This window comes from Sphaerodactylus townsendi, linkage group LG05 (genome assembly GCF_021028975.2).
Source record: "Sphaerodactylus townsendi isolate TG3544 linkage group LG05, MPM_Stown_v2.3, whole genome shotgun sequence".
NCBI classification, from domain to species: domain Eukaryota; kingdom Metazoa; phylum Chordata; class Lepidosauria; order Squamata; family Sphaerodactylidae; genus Sphaerodactylus; species Sphaerodactylus townsendi.
Window position 1 is genome coordinate 129,704,761 of NC_059429.1, and position 25,423 is coordinate 129,730,183.

The window sequence follows — 25,423 nt, forward strand, 5'->3', positions numbered from 1 at the left end:
TGATGGGAATTGTAGTCCATGAACATCTGGAGGGCCGCGAGTTTGACACCTGTGCCTTAGACTATACACCATAGACATACCAGCTATTGCAGCCTTCCAACTCCACTGGCACCTTAGACTGACTGAGCTAAACAGGGGCGTTTCTGGGTAATGAAAAGAAGACTGCCTCTGGGGAGATTTCTTAAAGGGACAGGGTCTAACTAAAATTTCCTCCCTTAGAACACTATACCCATACTAGCTATAGGGACAACTGAGACTTAATAAGAAAATAATAAGAGCTGCTCCGGGGGCATGACAAAGATGTCCCACATATATATTTTTTGTGATGTTCTGTGCATAATGGACCAGCCGCGACCTGAAGGATGGGGAAAATATCTCCAGATGTATTTCAGGCTGTCCTAAAAATGTATATTTCTTGACTATCTAGTTCCCCTTTTGGAATGTGGGATTAGAATAATTTTTGTTTGGGTTTCGTTTGGATAACTGCATCATTTGGCATGTTTGTTTGATTTTTGCTAGCCTCAACCTTGGCCAGGCTGCCCCTATCAAGAGGATCGGTCCCTTTCAAAGCTGATGGTAAGGCCTCTATGATTCTACTCTTTTTCCTTTCCATTGCAAAAACTAGTAGGGTTTTTTGTGCAGTCTTCCTGGAATGGTGTAAAAAATAATAAAGTTCCTTTGGAATCCAGCGGCAGGAGTCTGATGGCCAGATTTTGAAATGTGTAAAGTTCTTTTCCAGGACTCAGCAAAATCTTGCTGCAATTTGAAGTCATGGGAGGCGTTTTCACTCGGTTGTTGAAGCAAATGCAGATCCACAAGGTGTGGAGTTGTTTGCCACAAATGTCTGGCATTATGCAGCAAGGGCATATTTATTTCCGTGTCCTTGGCAGAAAGGGAGGCTGCAAACCTATTTCAGAAACCCGTTCCCGTTAAATTCCCCCTATTTAAAATGTTTTATTAACGCAAGTGAGATCGCCGGGGTGTCTCTTGAAACGACTGGCTATAAAACACAACGGGGAGAGGATTCCGTAGCAAATGTTGAGCAAACGAGGCTATAAAAAAATCTGCTGGGGAGTAAATTGTAAAATACAGATGTTACTGAAATGGGTTTTGCGGCTTTCTCTGTAACAGCAAAGGTTTCTCTAGGATGTTTGTCAGAGAAGTGCAGCAAAGAATTGGACTGGAACTGTCTGGGCCAAGTAATAGCAATAAATGTTTTTGCCAACTTTCAGGTTGACATTGGGGAGGGGGTAGGAGCGGAGAGGGGCATTTTGCAAGGCTCTAGGGCCGTCGTCCTGGACTAAGAAGGAAATACCAACATTTCTTCATATTGGTCCCTTTTGCACTAGCAACATAAACGGATTATAGGAACTTGTATTGCCCTTCTCGCTGCTTGCATGGTGGGTGCAGACGCCATTCGGGATCACTGGGAGCCTGGCAACAGGATGCTGGATGATTCTGGGGTGGGTGTGTGTGTGTGTGTGCGTGCGTGCGTGCGTGCGTGCGTGCGTGCGTGCGTGCGTGCGTGTGTGTGTGTGTGTAAGCAGAGTTGAACAGGAGACAGATTCTCAGTTGCTTTTTTATAAATGAGTTTACTAACTATAAAGGGAGGGTTACATGGAAATAAGAAATCCTTTCTTTCCTGTTACACATCTACATTACTGTACATTTGGTTACATCTTGGTACCTGGTGGGCCACTGCGAGTAGCAGAGAGCTGGACTAGATGGACTCTGGTCTGATCCAGCTGGCTTGTTCTTATGTCCTTATGTTCTTATGTCTGCTGTCTCACATGATGTCTGCGCTCGCGCGTTTCCTCTCTCTGGTGTCGTATTCGCTCTAAACAAAGCAGCAGAGGGCATGTTTCCCACTCTCAATTTGATCTCTCTATGCCACGCTGCCAAGCTCTCAGCGCGCAGTATCTTCGTAAGTGACCGAAGAGTCTTCATCCGCACTCCTCGCCGCTTCTGCAATCGGCAGGTCAATCAAAAGGCGCTCTTTACAAGAGCGCTTGTGGGATGCTGCGTGCGCTGAGGGGGGGGGTGCAACAGCCGGCAGCTGCCGGGCGGTTGTTGCAAGCGCCGGGCCAGCCTTTCATGGGGAATGCCAGGGGACCCCGCGCTACTCTCCTCAAGTAGCGCAGGGCTTAAGGTAAGTGGGGAAAGGCCCAGAGTGAACTTTATACGTTCGGATGTACGTGCTCACTAACGTGTAAGCGATGGGTGTCTGACTGACCAATTGCTAATCAATAGACCAGGTCATAAACACTGACTTCAGTAGCTTGTTTACATACAAACCGTTAACCCTTTTGTGGCTGGAGTGTGTCAGACGCTTGCAAAATCCCAACCCTTAGCCAAATGACTGCCAAAATTAGGGAAGTGTGACATGTAGGGTGACCAGGTTTTGCACTTGACATTTTCTCCTCTATTTGGATCAGCTCTAATAATAACCATGCTGAAGGTCAGATTCCGGGGAATAAAATGGACTCGACATCTCAGTTTATCCAGAAAATGTAGCCTGTAGTTTTGTGCTGCCTCTGTTTGCCTTGTGGCTGAACGCGCGGGGCAGAAGCGTCCAGCCTCAAGAAAAATTCACCATTCAAGCCCAACTCCTGTGCTCTATTGCAGCTTTAAATCTGAGGACACATTTTCACCCTTAAAATGCTAGCACAATGAAGTGAGCCTGGTTTTGAACCGTGGGAGTTAAACGGTTAATCCTCTCCCATCCGTACAGGACCCTGAGGCAAATTGAGGCCACGCGAATCTGAATTTCTCATTTTATGAATGGTTTGGGAATTATGATGTTCCTCTGGTTTGTCTAAGCCCAGTGGGGTTGTTAAGAGCAGGTGCACTCTGATCTGGAGGAACCGGGTTTGATTCTTAGCTCTGCCGCTTGAGTTGTGGAGGCTTATCTGGGGAATTCAGATTAGCCTGTACACTCCCACACACGCCAGCTGGGTGACCTTGGGCTAGTCACAGCTCTTCTGAGCTCTCTCAGCCCCACCCACCTCACAGGGTGTTTGTTGTGAGGGGGGAAGGGCAAGGAGATTGTAAACCCCTTTGAGTCTCCTACAGGAGAGAAAGGGGAGATATAAATCCAAACTCCTCCTCCTCCTCCTCCTCCTCCTCCTCCTCCTCCTCCTCCTCCTCTTCTTCTCTTCTTCTTCTTCTTCTTCTTCTTCTTCTTCTTCTTCTTCTTCTTCTTCTTCTTCTTCTTCTTCTTCTTCTTCTTCTTCTTCTTCTTCTTCTTCTTCTTCTTCTTCTAAGGAAGATCTGCTTGGGTGTTGCTTGGAAGAGACAGATATTCTCCACTCCCATGTACGGCATCCTCTATGTATGGTTTGCCCCCGCCAGGGGAAATGACCTGCTTAAACTCAGAGCTGGCAAGTCCCCTTGGCCTCTTCACAAGTGCCCGACTCAAACTGTGCTCATGATCCTGCTGCTTCCCATAAGGAGACCAGCCACTGGGGAAAAGATTGCAGATTTGTGGCCATGGGAATCCGTTTCCAGACTTTCCTTTTTGAGATGGCCTTCTCCCAATCTCTTCCGCTAGACCAGGCTGACCAGACGTCCCGCTTTTGGCGGGACAGTCCCGCCTTCAAACAATTCTATTCCACGTCCTGCGGGTTATTTCAATTGTCCCGCTTTTTGGGAGGCTGCCGCACTGCCTTCTGGGGTGCAAGGCAGTGCAGCAGCCTCCCGCGCGTGTGGCCGCAGGAGCACGGCCTTCTGGGGCTTGCCGTTTCCTGCCCTGTGACAGGGCGGGAAAAGGCAGCGCCCCAGAAGGCAGTGTGCTCCTGCGGCTGCGCGCACAGCCACCTACCCCCATCCCGGTTCACAAAGGTGACCATCTGGTCACCTTACGCTAGACTGCAAGTTCTTTGCGGCCAGAGACTAGGCACCATGTGTACTGAGAGTGCTATATTACGAACAAGTATTACTCATTATAATAACTGGAGGACACTCTCTTGCATGTCCTGCTTTTCAGGGGTATCTTTGATTGTCCCATCAAAGACCCCCTCCGTCTCAGATCCTAGATTGGGCCCACTCTCTGGAACTTTCACTGAAGCAAATAGCTGCCATGCTTTGGTTTTTGAAGGAGTCTTTTCCGGTGAACCCTGTTTCAATGGAGGGCACTTTAGAACTCTTCACCAAAGTGCCTTTGATTCCTCCTCCGCTATCTCTGATTTGTACAAGCAGTGGTTCCCGATTCTGGACTCCCTGGCTCAAATGATGAGTGGAGATTTAGCAAAAAGAATTTCCTCCAAAAGGTGAAGGGCTGGCATGTGCCAAAGTACTCAGTTTTTGCACAAAATAGATCGTTTAACCATCTACAATAAAGTCCACAGGATGGGCAACAAAATCAGGGTGGAGGATAAGTTCCCCACGCCATTTTTTTTCCTGAAAAAGCTGCTGTGTAGGGAAAGATTCAGGAAGACTGATATGGGCTTTAAAGCATAATCTGGATATTTGGAACACCAAAGTGTCTATGAAGGAAATGAGTTTGGTCGTTTCCCCACTTACCATCTGCTGTGCGCTACTCTCACCAAGTAGCGCGGGGTCCCGCGGCACTCCCCACTACAGGGGCGGCGACAACGCAGCCGCCCCGACGCTGCCGCTCTCGCACCCCCTCAGTGCGCGTCATTCCTGGCGCTCCTCAAAACGGCGCCTTTTGATGACCCCACGCAGAGCTCGGGGTCGTGGGGAAGCCCGGGAGCGCGCCAAAAATGATGCCTGCTGAGAGTAGCGCGCAGCAAAGGGTGGTCGATGGTAAGTGGGGAAACGACTTTTGTCACCTAGAAATCCCACCCACAGTGGCAAAAGTGTGGCATTTTAGAGCCATGCAAACAGTAAACCCTATAAACCCAGTAAACTTTAGACCAGTGGTTCTCAACCTTCCTAATGCTGCAACCCTTTAATACAGTTCCTCATGTTGTGGTGACCTCCAACCCTAACATTTATCCATTTTACAGATGGAGAACACCGATGCAGAGAGTCTTAGGCGACCCCTGTGAAAGGGTCGCTCGACCCCCAAAGGGGTTGTGACCCACAGGTTGAGAACCACTGCTCTAGACACAGCGTGTAACAGACTTCCCTCTGTGATACACCTCTGAAAATGCCGGCCACAGATGCAGGCAAAATGTTAGGAACAAGATCTTCCAGACCACAGCCACACCACCCAGAAAACCCACCACAAGTAAACCCTATAAATTGAAGCTGAAAAACTTTGTCACTTAGCCCAGGCATAAGGGACATATAAATTACAACATAATTTGCCTTTAAGAGAGCGATATGTATGGAAACCGTTTGGATCCCAATAATGGGTAAGTATGAATAAGTGATGCTGATGGAGTGGACAAGCTACGAAACAGATAAGTACCAGGGAACCCATCTCTGATTATTTAAGGACTGGACTGAGGATATTAGGACTGGAATTACTTGTCTTTGTGAGCGCATTTTGGCACATGCATTTCTCCTTTGGATGTTCTATTTTTGTTCAATTGATGTATACAGGGATAGATTCTTACACTTGCTATTGTTTCTTGCATGTATGCCTGTGTTGTTACACAAGACTTATTAACTTAGCAGGTTATAGATTTATTTCCATAACATATTATTGTCTGTAGCTGTGGTGTAGTGGGGGGGGGGGGGTTTGGATTATTTCATTTTAGAGCTTTGGGTGGGCTCGTGGAGCGAATACCTTCAGACAGCAAATAAATATGCACAGGATCACAGAATCATAGAGTTGGAAGAGACCCCAAGGGCCATCAAGTCCAACCCCCTGCCATGCAGGAACACACAGTCAGAGCACTCCTGACAGATGGCCATCCAGCCTATAAGAACATAAGAACAAGCCAGCTGGATCAGACCAGAGTCCATCTAGTCCAGCTCTCTGCTACTCGCAGTGTCCCACCAGGTGCCTTTGGGAGCTCACATGCAGGATGTGAAAGCAATGGCCTGCTGCTGCTGCTGCTGCTCCCGAGCACCTGGTCTGCTAAGGCATTTGCAATCTCAGAACAAAGAGGATCAAGATTGGTAGCCATAAATTGACTTCTCCTCCATAAATCTGTCCAAGCCCTTTTTAAAGCTATCCAGGTTAGTGGCCATCACCACCTCCTGTGGCAGCATATCCTAAATACCAATCACACTATCTATCTGATGTGAGCCATGAATGTGTTAGAATGAGTGGGGAACTTGCCTTTGGAGGTACTTTGGGGGAGGTGGGTGTCTTGGTTATCATATAACAATTATAGTATTGATCGTTTCCAGGTCCCCTCCTCACTGTCTCGTTTTGTTCTGCAGGCTGTCCCGGTCTTGACTCAGCAGAAGGGTCTCTACAAGGTATGGCTGTGATTGTGCTCCGTGGTGTTGCAAAACGTCCTGTTCATTTTGAGACGTTGAGCGGCTGGCACTTGATCAAGGGTGGTAATAATTGCTGGTGCCTCAGATCTAGGTGCTGAAAGAAGAATGCATGAAGCAGGTCCTCTCCTCGTACTTAAAATCAAAAAGAATTTGTATAAGAACACTAGTGGGCCCGGCCACGCATTGCTGTGGCTAAGTCTGGTGAAGTGGAAAAGAAAGAAAAGGGGAAGCGAACAGTTTGAACATGTGTCATTGCACAATGATTGCAAGGGGGGGAGGGGCAAGGGGCCCCTCCCTCCCCTCCCTCTCTCCCGTTCCCTTGCATGGCAACCCGGCCGGTCCCTCCCTAACATTCCCCTTCCTCTGCTAGGGTGGGTGGGCCATGTCCAGGTGGCTGGTCCTGTCCCTTTCACTCCCTTCCGTTGCAGGTGAATTATCTAGCGTAAAACACGCTGGGAGGCATGAGCTATGTTGTGTTCAAATTTCACAGCGTTTGGTCCAGCAAACCCCTGGACCCTCCCTCCCCTTCCCCTTCCTCCGCTAGGGTGGGTGGGCCATGTGCAGATGGCCCGCCCCATCCCTTTCACTCCATAAGGCAGTGGTTTTCAAGGAAGGCATGGTTGGTTCCCTTGTATCAGAGGGTGTTGCTTTGACAGCCAGCAGATGGCACTGTTGTGGATCAGAACTGTGGTTCCAACTGTCACAGGTGTGGCATGTACACAATAACGGGGACAGTTGTGACATGTACACAACAGGAGGTGTGGAAACAGTATGGAAACCTGGCAGCACGAGAATGCGACGTTGTGTGAAAATTTCAAAGCAATTGGTCCAGTAGTTTGGAAGATTACCTGTCAGCAGAAAAACACACTGATAGATTTATATAGATAGATAAGAACATAAGACCAAGCCTGCTGGATCAGACCAGAGTCCATCTAGTCCAGCACTCTGCTACTCGCCAGGGGCGTAATGAGGCAGCCCTGGGCAAACTGTAGCCCTGGGCAAAACCTGAGTTGGATGCCCCCCCCCATGGGCGGCCACTCCACCACGACCAATTTTTTTTTGCACCAGGACATTGGTGCCTGCAGGGGGTGCATTTTTAGACATATCAGCACCAAAATTTCAGTGTATCATCGGGAGACTGTCCTTATGCTACTCCCCAAGTTCAGTGAGGTTTGGTTCAAGGAGTCCAAAGTTATGGACTCCCAAAGGACTCTTATTAGCTCCCATTGGAAACAATTTGGGTTAGGGGCACCCCCTTTGGGAGTCCATAACTTTGGACTCCCTGAACCAAACCTCACCAAACTTGGGGGGTACCATAAGGACAGTCTCCTGATGATACGCTGAAATTGTGGTGCCGCTAGCCTAAAATCTGCGCTTCCTGCCGGCCAAAAATGGAAAACCACTAAAAATACCCAAAAACGAACCCAGCATTTTGATGCCCCCCACAAGGTGATGCCCTGGGCAGCTGCCCACCTTGCCCAATGGGCATTACGCCAGTGCTACTCGCAGTGGCCCACCAGGTGCCTTTGGGAGCTCACATGCAGGAGGTGAAAGCAATGGCCTTCTGCTGCTGCTGCTCCTGAGCACCTGGTCAGCTAAGGCATTTGCAATCTCAGATCAAGGAGGATATAAGACAGTCTTTGTACTGTCAAAGACTTTCGCAGCCAGAATCAACTGGCTGTTATGGGGTTTTTTTGGTGCTGTGTGGCCCCATCTGTGGCTGGCATTTCAGAGGTAAAATGTGTTCCTCTCCGCTGCACAGTGTGAAGAGAAACGCATCTTACCGTGATGTGCCTTTGAAGATGCCGTCCATAGAGGTAAGACGTTAGGAGCAAAAACTAGCAGACCATGGCCACACAGCCCAGACAATCCACAATAGCCAAAGAGAATTTTTTGGTAAACTTAGATGACAAGTGGTTGTGGTGGGTTTTCCAGGCTGTGTGGCCGTGGTCTGGTGGATCTTGTTCCTAATGTTTCGCCTGCATCTGTGGCTGGCATCTTCAGAGGTGTATCCCAGAGAGAAGTCTGAAGATGCCGGCCACAGATGCAGGCAAAATGTTAGGAACAAGATCCACCAGACCATGGCCACACAGCCCGCAAAACCCACCGCAACCAGTTGAATCCGGCCGTGAAAGCCTTCGACAATATATTAAATGACAAGGTTGAGAGCAGGGGAAGAAGGACCAGTCGGAAGCATAGAGCTGCAAGGGTCCCCAAAGGTCATCCAATCCAACCCGCTGCACAATGCAGGAAATTCAAAACTACCTTCCCCCTCACTCCCCCAGTGACACCTGCTTTGTGTCCAGTGGAAGGCAAAAAAAAAACCCCTCCAAGATCCCTGGCCAATCTGGCCTGCAGAAAAATTCCTTCCTGCTCTCAAATGGTGATCGGTGTTACCCTGGTCTTGTAAGAAAGAGCCACGAATGCTCCATACTGAGGTCGTTTCCCCACTTACCATCGACCACCCTTTGCTGCGCGCTACTCTCAGCATGCGTCATTTCTGGCGCACTCCGGGGCTTCCCCACAACCCTGTTCTCTATGCGAGGTCATCAAAAGGCGCCATTTTGAGGAGCGCCAGGAATGACGCGTGCTGAGGGGGTGCGAGAGCGGCAGCGTCGGGGCGGCTGAGTTGTCGCCACCCCTGTAGTGGGGAGTGCTGCAGGACCCCGCGCTACTTGGCGAGAGTAGCGCACAGCAGATGGTAAGTGGGGAAACGACCTGACTCATCCCTTTCTGCTCTCCCTCTCATGAGTTTGATCCTGGCTGGAGACAGGCTTGCGGTATGGTTTGCCTGAGAAAGTCAGAAAGCCTTCCACAATTCTTAGAGTCAGCATGGCATAGTCTTTAGGAGTAGGAGGGCTCTAATCTTGAGAACTGGGTTTGATTCCCCGCTCTTCCACAAGAAGTCGGCTGGGTGACCTTGGGCCACCCACAGTTCTCCCTGAACTCTCTCGGCCCCACCTACCTCACAAGGCATCTGTTGTGGAGCGAGGAGGGAGTTTGTCAGCCACTTTGAGACTCCTTCCAGGAGAAAGAAAAGCAGATTATAAATCCAAGCTCTTCTTCTTCCTTCCAGCGGAGCACGCAGAACCATAACGTTCAAGAGAGCATTTTTTAAATGAGATAAGAACTGCAAGAGAACAAACAGCCCCGAGGGCACCTTTAGAACGGAGCACAATTGTTGTACATGGCGATGATTATTGTAAATACCATCTGCTTTTACTGCATTGTCTTTACCTTGTAATTCACTTCCTGTATTTATTGTATAACCGTTGCCTTAGAGAGTGCTGCTTGCAGTGCCCTCTAAATCTGGTTCTACTGACGCCTGGTTCACGGGTTGTTGTCCGGCTGCACTGTTTATATCCTGCAATTTGCCTTGAGTCTCAGCAAAAATGGGGACTATAAATGAAGCAGATAAGGTAAAATAAATGGCACCAAACGAGAGTTTGAGCACTCCGGCCTCTGTTCCACTGGGGCTGTGATTGGATGGTCATCTCGAGTCCTTGGGAGAGCATCATCTTTATCATAGCCTCAGTCAAGGATCAATGTCATAATATTTTTTATTGATATTTTGGATTGTTACACATTTGTATCATACATCTTTATATTTCATCCTCCATATCCTTTTACCCCCCCTACCCCCCCCTCCCCCTTCTTCTTTTCTTCTTTAAATGTGCAGCAGCAGGTCCATTCTTTCTAATCTTCTTTTCCAGTTTTCTTCTGTGATTCCAATTTCGTTTAACCGGTCTTTGAATTCAGTCCAGATCCACTTCATATCTTTTTGTTTTTCTTGCCATATTTGGTTTCTTGACATGTCAAAAATTTCCAATTGTATTTGTTCTCATATATATTCCAACCATTTCTGTATCGTCCAGATTCTTTTGTCCTTCCACCCTAATGCTATTACTGCATGGGCCTCTCTGATCATAAGTTTAAATAGAAGAAGAAGAAGAAGAAGAAGAAGAAGAAGAAGAAGAAGAAGAAGAAGAAGAAGAAGAAGAAGAAGAAGAAGAAGAAGAAGAAGAAGAAGAAGAAGGAGAAGGAGAAGGAGAAGGAGAAGAAAAAGGAGAAGGAGAAGGAGAAGGAGAAGGAGAAGGAGGAGGAGAAGGAGAAGGAGGAGGAGGAGGAGGAGGAGGAGGAGGAGAAGAAGAAGAGGAGGAGGAGGAGGAGGAGAAGTTTGGATTTATATCCCCCCTTTCTCTCCTGCAGGAGACTCAAAGGGGCTGACAGTCTCCTTGCCCTTCCCCCCTCGCAACAAACACCCTGTGAGGTGGGTGGGGCTGAGAGAGCTCCGAGAAGCTGTGACTAGCCCAAGGTCACCCAGCTGGCGTGTGTGGGAGTGTACAGGCTAATCTGAATTCCCCAGATAAGCCTCCACAGCTCAGGCAGCAGAGCTGGGAATCAAACCCGGTTCCTCCAGATTAGATACACGAGCTCTTAACCTCCTACGACACTGCTGCTCCTCTTCCTTTGTTCTATTCCTTTGTTCTATTATTGTATAATCCAGTATGCCTATAAATAATAGATCTATATTTATCTTTATTTTTACATTCACATATTTTTCCATATACATTATGACATTTTCCCACAGGTGTTTTACCTCTGGACGTTGTAACCACATATGGGTGTAGATTGCATTTTTATCCCAATGTCATAATATTGACAAGCTGGAACAGGCCCAGAGGAGGGCAACCAAAATGGTCAAAGGTCTGGAATCCATGCCCTTCGAAAAGAGAGTTGGGGAGCTGGGGATGTTTAGTTTGGCGAAGAGAAGGTTAAGAGGTGACACGATAAGACATGTTTAGATATTTGAAGGGATGTCATGTCGAAGAGGGAGCAAGCTTGTTTTCTGCAGCTCCAGAGACTAGGACCAGGAGTAACGGGTTCAAGGGGAAGGAAAAGAGATTCCACCTAAACGTCAGGAAAAACTTCCTGACAGTCGGGGTTGTTCGACAGTGGGATTCACTGTCTCGGGGAGTGGTGGAGTCTCCTTCTTTGGAGGTTTTTAAAGAGAGGCCGGATGGCCATCTGTCAGGAGCGCTTTGATTGTGAGTTCCTGGATTGCAGGGGTTTGGACTTGATGGCTCTTGGGGTCTCTTCCAACTCTATGATTTTATGATTCTACTAGCGGGGCCCAGCCACGCGTTGCTGTGGCAATTGTCCTTCTCATCACTGTCTGCAACCCACGCAGATGTCCATGCAGGTCCAATGATCCCCAGCATAGCCTTTTGGGGTGGTCAAATGGAATCCCTCTTTCCCTTTTCAATTCACATTGTGATATGGTGGTGTCTTGTTTTTTTAGTATAAGGTAACCCTTTCCATTCCACAATGGAACTGTCCAGAGTGCGAATCCCGCTGTCCATGAGGCTGGTTGGACACGCACAGGCTCCTGGCTTTGGTAAAGAGCAAGAACTAGGGCGCAGGAGGCTATCCCAGCCTGTGGGCAGCAGAGGCAGGGGAGTGAGGCGTTCCAGGATCGAAAGGCCAGCTCCTGGGTTCTTAAAGGGGCCACTGTGCATAAGTGCCAGAAGCAGAGCTGGTAGTGTTGGTTAAAAGCCTCGGGCCCCACCCCGGGCCGGGATTTTCTTTTTTTAGAGAAGAAAAGGCAAAGCTGGTGGCTCTTCGCTTTTTAGTAAAAAAGCAGAACTGTGGCTTGGCGAATATGGGTGAGGAAGTGGGTAAGTGGTGGTTGGATGTGAGGGAGGGCAGAGTGAGGTGTGTGAGGATGAGCTGGATGTGTGTTGTGTGGTAGCAGTGGGCGAGGCACAGAGAGTGAAAGTTACCTGTGGGGGGGGGGGAACCCCACCTGGCATCTCACACGGCAAAATGTCTATGTGTTTCACTTCCATTCATATTACCTAACAGTGTTACCTATTTACTGTTTTCACTGCTCATCTCTGCCCATCTGAGCGAACATTCTAAGGGCAGACCAAGCCCTCAGGCCTCAGACAGGCTGCACAAACATTCTAAGGGTGACAGTTAAACACAGCCAGCTTCAGGGCCTGGTGCGCCAGGAAAAAGACGTTCTACCTGGCTCAGGTATGGACTTTCGGCGATTTGAAGGTCCGATTACCTGCCCGCAACAGGGAGGTACGTCCTGTGAAAATTTGGGGGCGATCCGTCCAGCCATTCTGGCGTTAGGGCGTGACTAACAAAGTCACTGTTAGCTTTTTATATATATAGATAGATTTACATTGTCTCTTGAGTCTGAAATAAATAGGAATCTTTTGGCATCTTAAAGACTAACCAAAAATTTATCCCAGCATCATCTTTTTTAGTCTAGTAGGGGGCCATTTCATCAGGTGCCTATACCTACTTATTCATTTGTTTATTTGCAGAATGCATTTTCTGCCTTTCTGCAGTTACAAGGGCCATCAAGATGGCTAAATGATTTAAAACGTGCGTGTTAAAGATCACATTTTAAAAACCATTAAAATCAACACCAACATCCCCCCCAAAAAACCCACACACACACACACACACTTTCAGAACAATTGCAAGACTGATTTAAAATACATCTGAATAAAAACAGCAATTAAAACATTGGTTCAGAAGGAGAGATCATGGGGGGAATGGCAATTGAAACAAAAAAAAAGGCTGGAGATAGGCGGCCCCATATGAAGGGGCTTCCGCTGGCAGATTCCGCCCCCCTCCTAGGATGGAGTCCTTAGCTAGAAACAGGACAGACTTCCAACAGGATCCGGTTTAAATTGTGAACAGAGCTGCAGAAGTACTGTGAACAGAAGTGCTGCAGCTTACCACTCTGTACCAGGGTTAACTCTTAGGCTCATTCCGCAGATGCAAAATAATGCACTTTCAAACTGCTTTCGGTGCTCTTTGAAGCTGTGCAGAATAGCAAAATCCACTTGCAAACAGTTGTGAAAGTGGTTTGAAAACGCATTGTTTTGCGTGTGCAGAAGAGGCCTTAGTTTTTCCCCACATTTTTTCTCTTGGATTTTTACATGCATTTATGGATCCCCTGAGCTCCATTTCTATACTGGCAACTGGGTGTTCAGTTCTGGCAGCAAGCTGGGAATTCCTTAGTCAAACCGTTTGGGACAGCCAATCTATCTACAGTTCATTCAATACCTGAGTGGTGTGTTTCTCAGACCTGGAGCTAGCCAGAATCAGTAGTGATATAGGACAAGTTTGAATCCTATTGGTTCGTCTGAGAGCCGGTGTGGTGTAATGGTTAAGAGCAGGTGCACTCTAATCTGGAGAACTGGGTTTGATTCCCCGCTCTGCCACTTGAACTGTGGAGGCTTTTCTGGTGAACCAGATTAGCTTGTGCACTCCAACACATGCCAGCTGGGTGACCTTGGGCTAGTCACAGTTCTTCGGAGCTCTCTCAGCCCCATCTACCTCACAGGGTGTTTGTTGTGGGGGGGGGGGAGAAGGGAAAGGAGATTGTAAGCCCCTTTGAGTCTCCTTACAAGAGATAAAGGCAGGATGTATATCCAAACTCCTCCTCCTCCTCCTCCTCCTCCTCCTTTTCTTCTTCTTCTTCTTCTTCTTCTTCTTCTTCTTCTTCTTCTTCTTCTTCTTCTTCTTCTTCTTCTTCTTCTTCTTCTTCTTCTTCTTCTTCTTCTTCTTCGAGCCATCTCATTTCCAGTACCTTCAGCCTATCATCAGCTAGAGGTGGTGTTGAAGACCAATAGTTCTCTCTTGTAAGCTGCCTAGGCAGAATGTGGGGTTAGTTACTTGGGCCCCAGTTTCAAAGTCCCCTGGTTTGAAACCCCTCAAAATAAAGCAGAAGAGATTGCTCTGAAGCAGCTGGAATTTCCCAGTAGAAAAAAAAAGCCATAAAATATTGTAAACATTGCCCTGTAGACCTCAAGCTGTTTCTCTTCCCCAAGGGTATTTTCTAAAAAAAAAATTATCAAAATTAATGTAAATATGCCTTATTAAATCCTCAGTGAAAGTAAAGGAAAAAGTAACCACAATTTGCAAGGTCCTCTTGGTCTGTAACTGTGCTCAAAGTCAAAAAGGGAATGAACAACTCATAGGGGAATGCCAAAACTGTAAAATAACTATTTTTATGCTTTTTTTATCCTTACGTTATGCAAAGTGCAAAATGAAGCAGTTCATTATATTAAAATCTGCTCGCAGCCTCTCATAGCAATCTCACCCTATAATTATGTAGTCTATAAGGCAAAGTCTGAAACAGAATGGAACATATTGCGGTATTTCGTGTCTGACTATGTATAACATAAGGCTTATTGACACGAAAATAGCCCTTTTTACAACCAGAGAAATAAATACGTTTCAGATTTGTCATTTCCTTATATGTTCTTCTCCCTCATCTTTGAGCAAAGTTATATTTAGAGTTGAGCTGTTCTTTTTAACCTTGGGTTAATTTTTTTGCCTTTACTTTTCACGCATTGTGATAAGTCATAGTTGTATTAATATTTGATAAGATATAATTATTTTTCAGAAACAGCCTAGGGGGAAGAGTGACACCGGGAAATACATACAGCACTGCAATTCCAGAATAATTTCTCCCCAGAACTAACCATTTGACTTTATACGGATTTGCCATTATATTGCAGGCTGTGTTGGGGATGGTGTGTGTCATCCGTTCTATTTAACGCAGAACTTTGAAGACCAGTGCCCACCTTGGCCCAGAACCTTACCTGTTCTGACACTCTTAATTTAGACTCCTGCCCTCTTTTCAAAAGGTACATTTTGCGGATGATACTTTGGGAGAGATTCACAGTGAATATTAAACAGAGTTATATCCCACTTAGAATGGCGAGAGCTTGCTTGGGGTTATGCTGTTGGGGTGGAAGGGACGTATGGACCCTTATCTTATTGAAGTACTGAGCCCAAAACAGAGGAGAATCTTATCAGCAGCAAGGTGAAACGGTGGGCCTCTGGCTTCTGTTATAAGGAAGATTCCCGGTAGCTGTTTTTCAGGAACCTTCCTATTAATTAATTTGTTTTTCGCTGCCACCAATCTGTACTGTAGCCCCTAAACTGATTAAATGGACACCACTCTTTCTAGGAACACACACAGACAAAAATAGACTGGAACGGTTGTAACTTAAACAAACTGGAAAAAGTTTATTACTGGCTTAGATGTAGGACTTTCAGGTAACTGAGAGAATTTTAAAGATTGTTGGTTTCAAAAGCTTAATGGTTTCAAGAGCTTAGTGGTTTCGAGAGCTTAATGGTTTCAGAGATGTTGTTGGCACTTCAGTTTCAAACATTCACAGACACACGCAGGTGTCCCCTCAGAAAAGATTTTACTTCAGAAAAAGATTTTACTTTAGAAAAAGGTTTGACTTTAGAGTTTCACACTCCCTCTTCTGTCAGACACTAGTCCCTCTGTACCTAACCTCACTAAACCAACACACCCCAGTCTATGACTTGTGGGATTCTGGCACACAAGCCTCCCTCTCCCACCATCCAAACTGGCCTCACTGCCACTGGACTCGGCCTCCCAAGACTGGTGTTGTACTTGTTAGGACAGACTTTAGTCTGGACAGAGGTTTTCTGTCAAACACCTGAGTGGCGGGTCACTCTCCACCAAACTCAGGGCTTCCTGATGTCCCTGATAAGCTTCCTCAGCTTACAGAGTATACTGTCTGACTCCTGCCAGACCAACAGCACTGACAGATCTCTGCTTGATCTGCTCACTCTGCCAAAACGCACCCGAAGGCACAAAGAACCAAAAGAAAGAGCAAAAGCCCTCAGCACTCTGGCTGACTCTATATTCTTGCCATTTCCCTCTAGCCAATCAGGGCTGGCCAGGGCTTAACCCCTTTAGGGCAGACTCTCACCCTGGAAACTGAATGCCTTATAAGGACATTCGTCACACAAGGTTTGATGTACTTCCATCTGCCCTCCTGATTGGAAGATTCTCAAACATACTTAAAGCTAAACGCTTCTGCCCGTTTAACCAGGGATTTGTAAAAACTTTAGCTCACTCTTTATTGCCCTAGACATGTAAAGGCAAGAGCAAAAGATGGTCACCTAGTTCTGAAAACTCTTCATGGTCAGTCTGATGGAGACATAATTTTCTTGCTGCTGGATAGTTCAGATCCAGTAGTATGTGAATTACCGTATATATTCACGTAGAAGCCGAGTTTCTCAGCCCTGTTTAAAGGCTGAGAAAAGCCCCCTCGGCTTATACATGAGTCACCATTTTCTATCAATCGCAAGGAGGCTGGGAAGCTGCTTGTTGCTGCCCTCCTCAGAGGGTGAAGGGGGAACCCCAAGGCACCCTGGCTGGGTGCCTGGCTGGGCTTCGTCAAACCCCAGGAGGCAGAGGGAGCTCCTTATTTGGGCAGTGACATCAGGGGGAGTTCAAATAAGGAGCTCCCTCTGCCTGCTGGCTGAGTTTGACAAAGCCTAGCTAGCCGGCAGTCAGAGGGAGCTCCTTATTTGGACAGTGACTCCCCCTGATGTCACTGCCCAAATAAGGAGCTCCCTCTGCCTCCCGGCTTCCCACCCTCGGCTTATACCCGAGTCAGTAAGTTTTCCCAGGTTTGGGCAGTAAAATTAGGTGCCTCGGCTTATACACGGGTCGGCTTATACACGAATATATACGGTAGTAGCCTCTTTTTTACTTGAAATTGTGAATATGGACTAATACTTTTTTTAAAAAAGGGTTAGCATTGGATGTGTTCTCTGTATTGGTCTGTTTTATAACTGCAATGCCTTTAATATGCCAATAAAGGCTTTCTGTTCACATCCTTGTTAGTCCAATGACAGCTGTGACCAACTTCCACATGTTGGCTGGAGTTCTCCTGGGATTACCACTGGTTTCCAGGCAGCAGGGATCAGTTCTTCTGGGGAAAATGGCTCCTTTGGAAGATGGACTCTATGACATTATATCCCACAAGTGCCTCCCCTTCGCAAATCCCACCCCCTCAGGCTCCACGCCCCCACAAATCTTCAGTTATTTCCTGACCCGAAGATGTCAACTCTACCTTGAGCATCAATCTAAAGCAGCAACTCCTTTTTGAGTGTCCCCTCTGTGACTTTATCTTTTGCTCTTGGTGGGAAAAACAGAAGGCTTCCCGCAGTGAAAACTGCTTCCTGCGTCCGCTGCCCATGACCTCCGGTGTTTGCAACTGGCATTCTACGTGATCGCCTTTACAGCTGCAGCGCCTAGTTCTGCCCGAGAGCATTGCTAACTACCAGGGCAAACTCAAACTGAGATGGTCAGATTTTCAATGCCACCTTCTTTAACGACACCTCCATACTTAAGATTAAGGGGAAGGTACACCCACAATAATGATAATAATGAGCCTTTCTGGGATAGGGCGGTATATTAAATCCAATTAATAATAATAATAATAATAATAATAATAATAATAATAATAATAATAATAATAATAATAATAATAAGAAGGAGAAGAAGAAGAAGAAGAAGAAGAAGAAGAAGAAGAAGAAGAAGAAGAAGAAGGAGAAGAAGAAGAAGAAGAAGAAGAGGAAAGAAGAAGAAGAGAAGAGGAGGGAAGAAGAAGAAGAAGAAGAAGAAGAAGAAGAAGAAGAAGAGGAGGAGGAGGAGGAGGAGGAGGAGGAGGAGGAGGAGCAGCAGCAGCAGCAGCAGCAGGAGGAGGAAATTTGTACCCACCAGGCTGAAGACTAAAAAATCACAAGGTATTTTATATCATAGCAATGTTTAAGAATTATTTCAAAACAATTTTGTACAATACAGGCACATAGGACCACAGTATTTTTTTTTCTTTTTTAACACAATAACAGCAACAGCTAGCCAGAATCTAGATAATTACAAAATAAAAAACAATTTTGCAGAGCATGACCCCAACGTGGTAATTTTGGTGCAGCAGTTGTTTTTCTTTGTTAAAAATACTTGTTGAACGCTGTACATATTGTTACTAATGTCTTCTTCTCTGTAGATTATATGTTAGAGCATTGAGGAAAAAAATCCCTGGCCCCTTCCGCACACGCAAAATAATGTGTTTTCAAACCACTTTCACAACTGTTTGCAAGTGGATTTTGCCATTCCGCACAGCTTCAAAGAACACTGAAAGCAGTTTGAAAGTGCATTATTCTGCATGGGCGGAATGAGCCCCTGTTTTTTGCTTGTAAGTATTTTCATGTTTTGGAATTGGTGTTCCCTGTATATGGTGATGTTTTGTGTAACATGTTTTTTTATTTTGTTTTACAGAACAGCCTTGAAGTTTTCACAAGGCCAGTAATTCTGGCTAGCTGTTGCAGTTATTGTGTTAAAAAAGAAAAAAAATTACTGTGTTCCTACATGCCTGTATTGTACAGGCATGTATTGTTGTGTTGTGAAATAATTCTTAAACATTGCTATGATGTTATAAAATACCTTGTGATTTTTTTTAGTCTTCAGCCTGGTGGATACAAATTTTCTCTTATCATTACCTTCTTTAACGAGACATACTTGGATATTTAAAAAGGTCAGATGCAATCTCAGCACGGTGTTTAATTCTGCAGATTTCCCCCTTTCCCCTTCTGCCATTAGGATGACTATCAGAAGTGAGCAAGAGAAGAGAGAAAAGACGGAAAAGGGCGAAGGCAGGATATGGCTTGGAAAAATACAGCCGTGTGTCCCCCTTACTACTCATGCAGTATATCTTTTCTTCCGCTCGTTCCTTTTCTCCTGTCCTCCAGCTTTCCATAAATTTCAGATAAGCAGAGAGAGTGGGGGGGAAACGCTGATTGCAAACTTGCATTAAAATCTCTGTAAGAAAGTGACTCATGGAACTTTAATGAGAAGCTGGGAGGAAGGGAGGAAGGTTTGAAAGTGGAAAACATGTCTTCTTTTTCCGTTGGAAAACCTGTCCTCTCTCCAACTCAAATCAGCCTTTGGTTAGCAGTTCCAAGAGGAAGTTTTCAAAAAAAGACACAGAAATGAGGAATGAGGCATTGACATTCTCTCCCAACATTTACCATCTGGTTCATTGCACTGTGCAAGTCGATAGGGTTTCTGAGCCACGCCGCGGAGGATTTCTTTTAGGACTGATTGGTTGATGGGCCAACTTCCACTCGGGTCCTAAAGATCTCCTGGAATTACAATAGATCTCCAGGCTACAGAGATCAGTTCAAGCTCAACTTCTATTACAGTCATAGACCAGCAGAAGACAGACAAAATGCAACCAGTTAAAAGATAAGATGTATTAAAACAATAAATTAATATGTAAAAGAGTTTGCTAGGATAAAAATGGGAACAGTTCTTCACAAAGTAGCTTCTTTGCGCCAATGTGGTATAGTATTTCAGAGCAGGTTGACTCTAATTTGAAAAACTGAGTTTGATTCCTCACTTACTGCACAAGGTGTCTGTTGTGAGGAGAGGAAGGGAAGGAGTTAGTAAGCCCCTTGGAGTCTCCTTTGAGAAAGGGGTACATAAATCCAAACTCCTCCCCCTCCCCCTCTTCTTCTTTAATCCATTGCTAGTAGCCGCTCTTTGATGAGGGCAAATGTCTCAGTAAGGGTTAGCATGTTCAGAGAGTCACTATCATAGCCCAATTCCCCAATCTTTGTTATAACTGATGTGCACCATTTAGAGTGATGGAGTTCTCTCAAGGTGAGCACAAGTCCAGTGAGTTGTCCGGAGCTTCTGATGTAAATTGAATCATGCAGCCAAAATTTTATGATGTTTAACCAGATAGTGGCCTCTATTGAGTATTGGCCAGGATTCTGGTAGGCATAGAGCACTGTGGCATATGGGGAACGCAGCTTTGGCATGCCAAATAATTCTATGCAGAAATTTAGAGTGGAAATGATTCATAATCGGTACTGTTGCTGGAGTAAGTTGAATCCAAATGGCGCTCCATAAAAGCAGTTGTGCTTTCACCCCTTGCTTTGAAAAACTTATATGCGGAGCTGGGGGAATATATTGGTTGCCCCTAGAATGATAGAACCTCCTAGTGGCATTTGCATTTGACTGGGCCCGAGCCAATATATATTTTTGATGAGTGGACCACGACAAGTTGTTGCTAAACCAGAGTCCTAGATATTTGAAATTTGTCACTTGCTCAATGTAGTGGCCCTTTATCTTCCAGACTTGTTTTTTACTGCTTTTTCCAAAAACCAGGATCCTTTTCTTCTTCTTTGTCTTTTTCTTCTTCGGGTAGACTGCTTTACCTCACATCCCTTCTTAGACTCCGCCTCCCCAAACCATGTCCTTCCCAAGCTCTGCCCCCGAATCTCCAGGTTTTTCCCAACCTAGAGTTTGCAACCTGACTGATTCGCAAAACCTTCCTAGTTTGAAACTCGCCAGCTTGTAGAAGCAGCAGTGTGATCTGATGGATAAAAGGAATTCACACCTGAATTTGGAAGACCTGGATTCAGATTCCCTGCCTGCCATATATTGATCACATCTTCCATATAACATCCATCTGATCAAAAATTGGGATCATTTTAAAAGTGAACTTACCCAAAGAATCAAAGATGTATCACGACAGTCTGATCTGGCAAGATATTCAGATTTTCCTCTATGCTATACACAGAAATATATCACTGCCCCTGCTCCTTATTTAACTTATCTGGATAACAAAGATCTAAGGAGAGCTTTTACACTCGCAAGAAGTGCACATTTACCTTCTGCTGTCTTAGAAGGGAAATATCAAAAGGTACCTTATGCTGCAAGGTTATGTTCTTGCTCTCTGAATTCTGTAGAAACTATAGAGCAGATGTTATTAAAGTGTCCCCTTTATGAGGAGGCAAGGAAAAAAATGCCTGTCACATCTACTACTAACAAGATGACATATTGTTCTGATAAAGTTTGTTTTCGTGAAAAACTATTACAAGATACGAAGGAGAATATTACTAAATGGGTAGCAAAATTCTGTCTATTCATTATGAAAAAGAAAAAAATGATCTGAATATGGTATCCCCCTTAGATATTTTTGTTTTGTTTAGTATTTTTATGCTGTTTTGTGTGTTTACAAAGTATAATGATATATAGATGGATAGTGCTGGAATACGGGAGAGAGATCTGCATTCTTGTCTTGTTGTAGATATTTTGGAGATTTGTAATATATCTGGTCATTGACTGTAAATAAAGTCTTCTTCTTATATTGGTCACATGGCCATCTCTCTTGATTCACCCTTCCCAAGGCAGACTCTCCTGGCTCCCAAGAAGATTGCTGCCTTCTCTGCCTCCATATTATCTTTTTTCTGTTTGTTTCAGGGTATGACCTGATGGAAGCATTTGGGCTCAGGGAAAAAGAGTATGCCTCCATTAAAGGTGTGGCCCTGGAGCCGTACATCTTCCTTGGGACTCACACGTACACCCTCTACAGAGATATCCAGCTGACCCGTCAAACAAGGTAATGGCAACAAAAAAATACAGCCGGTATTCTCTGCGCAAGGTTGCAGTTAGCTGTTGGGCTGCTGAGTGAACATTTGATTGGCAGTTATTTATTTGGGGGGACTGGCAGATGACACCAAATGATGAATGCCTTTGAAAACCCCTGTTTAAGCCATTTCAGAGAATAGCTGTTGGATCTGCACAGAAGAGCTAAATCCAAAGGCTTCTTAAAAACCAACGAACTTGCCAGTTCTTGAGTTCATTCACAAATTCAGAACAATGGAGATAGGATTCAGATAGGAGCAGCAGTGGCGTAGGAGGTTAAGAGCAGGTGCATTCTAATCTGGAGGAACCGGGTTTGATTCCCCGCTCTGCCACCTGAGCTGTGGAGGCTTATCTGGGGAATTCAGATTAGCCTGTACACTCCCACACATGCCAGCTGGGTGACCTTGGGCTAGTCACAGTTCTTCTGGGCTCTCTCAGCCCCACCTACCTCACAGGGTGTTTGTTGTGAGGGTTTGTTGTGAGGGTGTTTGTTGTGAGGGGGGAAGGGCAAGGAGATTGTAAGCCTCTTTGAGTCTCCTACAGGAGAGAAAGGGGGGATATAAATCCAAACTTCTTCTTCCTCTTCCTCTTCCTCTTCCTCTTCCTCTTCCTCTTCCTCTTCCTCTTCCTCTTCCTCCTCCTCCTCCTCCTCCTCCTTCTTCTCCTCTCCCCTTTTCAATGTGTTCAAGACACAGCTGATTTATGATGACCCTTTTGGGCCTTTCCAGTAAGAGACGTTCACAGATGGTTTGCCATCACCTGCCTTCGCATCATTTCCCTGGTATTCCTTGGACCTCTCCCATCAAAATACTTGGCAGGGTTGAGGTTGAGAATCTGTGACTGATCCAAGGGAGGAGGGAATTGTTGGGGATAAATGAGTGCCAATTAGTCAGGTTAGACCCTTGAATCTTGTTCCAATAACCAAACTCTGGTAGCCTTTATTCCAGACTCCAGTAGCCTTTATTATGGATAGAAAGATCATAAGAACATAAGAGCAAGCCTGCTGGATGAGACCAGAGTCCATCTAATCCAGCACTCTGCTACTCACAGTGGCCCACCAGGTGCCTTTGGGAGCTCACATGCAGGATGTGAAAGCAATGACCTTCTGCGGCTGTAGCTCCCAAGCACCTGGTCTGTTAAGGCATTTGCAATCTCAGATCAAAGAGGATCAAGATTGGTAGCCATAAATCGACTTCTCCTCCATAAATCTGTCCAAGCCCCTTTTAAAGCTATCCAGGTTAGTGGCCATCACCACCTCCTGTGGCAGCATATTCCAAATACCAATCACATGTTGCGTGAAGAAGTGTTTCCTTTTATTAGTCCTAATTCTTCCCCCCAGCATTTTCAATGGATGCCCCCTGGTTCTAGTATTGTGAGAAAGAGAGAAAAATTTCTCTCTGTCCACATTTTCTACCCCATGCATAATTCTATGGGCTTCATTCATATCCCCCTCAGACATCTCCTCTCCAAACTAAAGAGTCCCAAACGCTGCAGCCTCTCCTCATAGGGAAGGTGCTCCAGTCCCTCGATCATCCTCGTTGCCCTTCTCTGCACTTTTTCTATCTCTTCGATATTCTTTTTGAGATGTGGCGACCAGAACTGACCACAGTACTCCAAGTGCGGTCACACCACTGCTTTATATAAGGATACACACATTCTAAAGGATCTGGCTAATTGGCACTCATTTATCCCAAACAATTCCCCCCTTCCCATTTTCCCAGAGCAGAACATCTGGCAATAGTTACTTTCAGCTGTACCCGGTACTAAGGTTGTTCTATCAGTAGCAGATAACTTCAGTGAGCCACCTGGCTGCCAGCCCAGAGACTAGATAATGACAATTATTCTTTCCCAGGGTTCTGACATGTCAGGGGAGGCCTGGTTGTCTAGAAGCAGCAAGGAAGTCATAAACTTAGGTCAAGACAGAATATACATTGAATGCAGTTCAAACAGCAATGGTTACATTATATGGAAGGCACACAAAGGCACAACCCTGACATTCACCCAGCAAGTTTCCATGGCAGAGTAGAGATTCGAGCCTGAGTTTCCCAGATCCTAGTCCAACGTCTTAACCACTACTCCATGCTGGGTCAGCCTCATCTCACCCCGAGGTAAGCGTTCCATGCATAATGGGCCTAAGATTGGGACAAAACCCACAGCCGATGAGCCAAAGAGCATTGGAGAAAGCAATGCTTCAGGAATCAAACTTCTAGGCTTTTTAGGAGAACCAGCATGCTGTAATGCATAGAGTGTTGGACTAGACAGGGGTCTGCAACCTGCGGCTCTCCAGATGTTCATGGACTACAATTCCCATCAGCCCCTGTCAGCATGGCCAATTGGCTGATGGGATTTGTAGTCCATGAACGTCTGGAGAGCCGCAGGTTGCAGACTCCTGGACTAGTATCTGGGAGATTCCCGCTCTGCCATGAAACTGGCTGGTAATTATGGGCCAGTCACAGTTGTGGGCAATCTATCAGTAGCAGATAACTACAATGAGCCACCTGGTTGCCAGCCCAGAGACTAGATAATGACAATTATTCTTTCCCAGGGTGCTGACATGTCAGGGGAGGCCTGTGGCGTAGGAGGTTAAGAACTCGTGTATCTAATCTGGAGGAACTGGGTTTGATTCCCAGCTCTGCCGCCTGAGCTGTGGAGGCTTATCTGGGGAATTCAGATTAGCCTGTACACTCCCACACATGCCAGCTGGGTGACCTTGGGCTAGTCACAGTTCTTCTGGGCTCTCTCAGCCCCACCTACCTCACAGGGTATTTGTTGTGAGGGGGGAAGAGCAAGGAGATTGTAAGCCCCTTTGAGTCTCCTGCAGGAGAGAAAGGGGGGATATAAATCCAAACTGCTGCTGCTGCTGCTGCTGCTGCTGCTGCTGCTGCTGCTCCTCCTCCTCCTCCTCCTCTTCTTCTTCTTCTTCTTCTTCTTCTTCTTCTTCTTCTTCTTCTTCTTCTTCTTCTTCTTCTTCTTCTTCTTCTTCTTCTTCTTCTTCTTCTTCTTCTTCTTCTTCTTCTTCAGCAGAGTTATACCTGTTTAAGCATACACGTTTAAAAGGGCAAAACTCTGCTTAGATTGCCAGATTGCTTGCTCTCTGCCTCACCTATGTTGCAAGGGCCAAATGAAGGAGGCTCGAACAGCGTGCATTACTGTAAGCTCCTTGGATAAAAATGTGTTCAAGAAATGAAGAGAAGCACCAGTTCTTCAAACTGTGCCTGGTAACAAGAGGTTAAATGGCAAATGAGGGCAAATAGAGTGAGGGCGGGGAAGGCTAAAAATAGCGAAGCACTGAGGGAGCGACCAGGGAACACGAGGATCCCTAAGTACTTTAAAACAATGCAAATGCTCAGCGAGGGGAAGAGTGTTTGGTAATTTGTTCAGCTATGTCAGATGCACTAACTTCAAAGCAAACGCTGAAATTAGGGAAATGTTCAGCGTGGCCCTAACGCAAGGCTGCTCTACCGAGGGGGAAAAAATTTACCAAGAAGATTTACCCGAATTTACCATCTGATGTGCTTTGAACCCTGTCAAGTGCTATAAACGCTGTTAAGTGTTATTAATTATTTTTATTTTGGTGCTCCGGGAAGCAGTAAAAATTATCTCTCCTGCTGAGAAAGGAGACGGGTGGAGAGAGGCTCTTTGCTGCTAGCCTGGGATAAAATCTGAACCTTTTCTAAGTCTCTGCTGAGGACAAAGTCGGTAGATGTTGATTTAGCTGGTTTTGTCTCTCTGCAGAGACCCAGAAAGGGATTCAGAAACACCTCG

The 25,423-nt window shown here is 45.9% G+C and overlaps 1 protein-coding gene across 1 annotated transcript in view; it reads left to right on the plus strand.

Moving 5' to 3' along the window:
• Positions 1 to 25,423, plus strand: part of COL20A1 (collagen type XX alpha 1 chain) — a 215,614-nt gene that overhangs the window by 110,737 nt on the left and 79,454 nt on the right. The window contains exons 19-21 of the mRNA XM_048497920.1: positions 520 to 576; positions 6,301 to 6,339; positions 21,494 to 21,632. Of these exons, the coding sequence (XP_048353877.1) occupies positions 520 to 576; positions 6,301 to 6,339; positions 21,494 to 21,632 (235 nt within the window). The remainder of the gene's footprint in view (positions 1 to 519; positions 577 to 6,300; positions 6,340 to 21,493; positions 21,633 to 25,423) is intronic.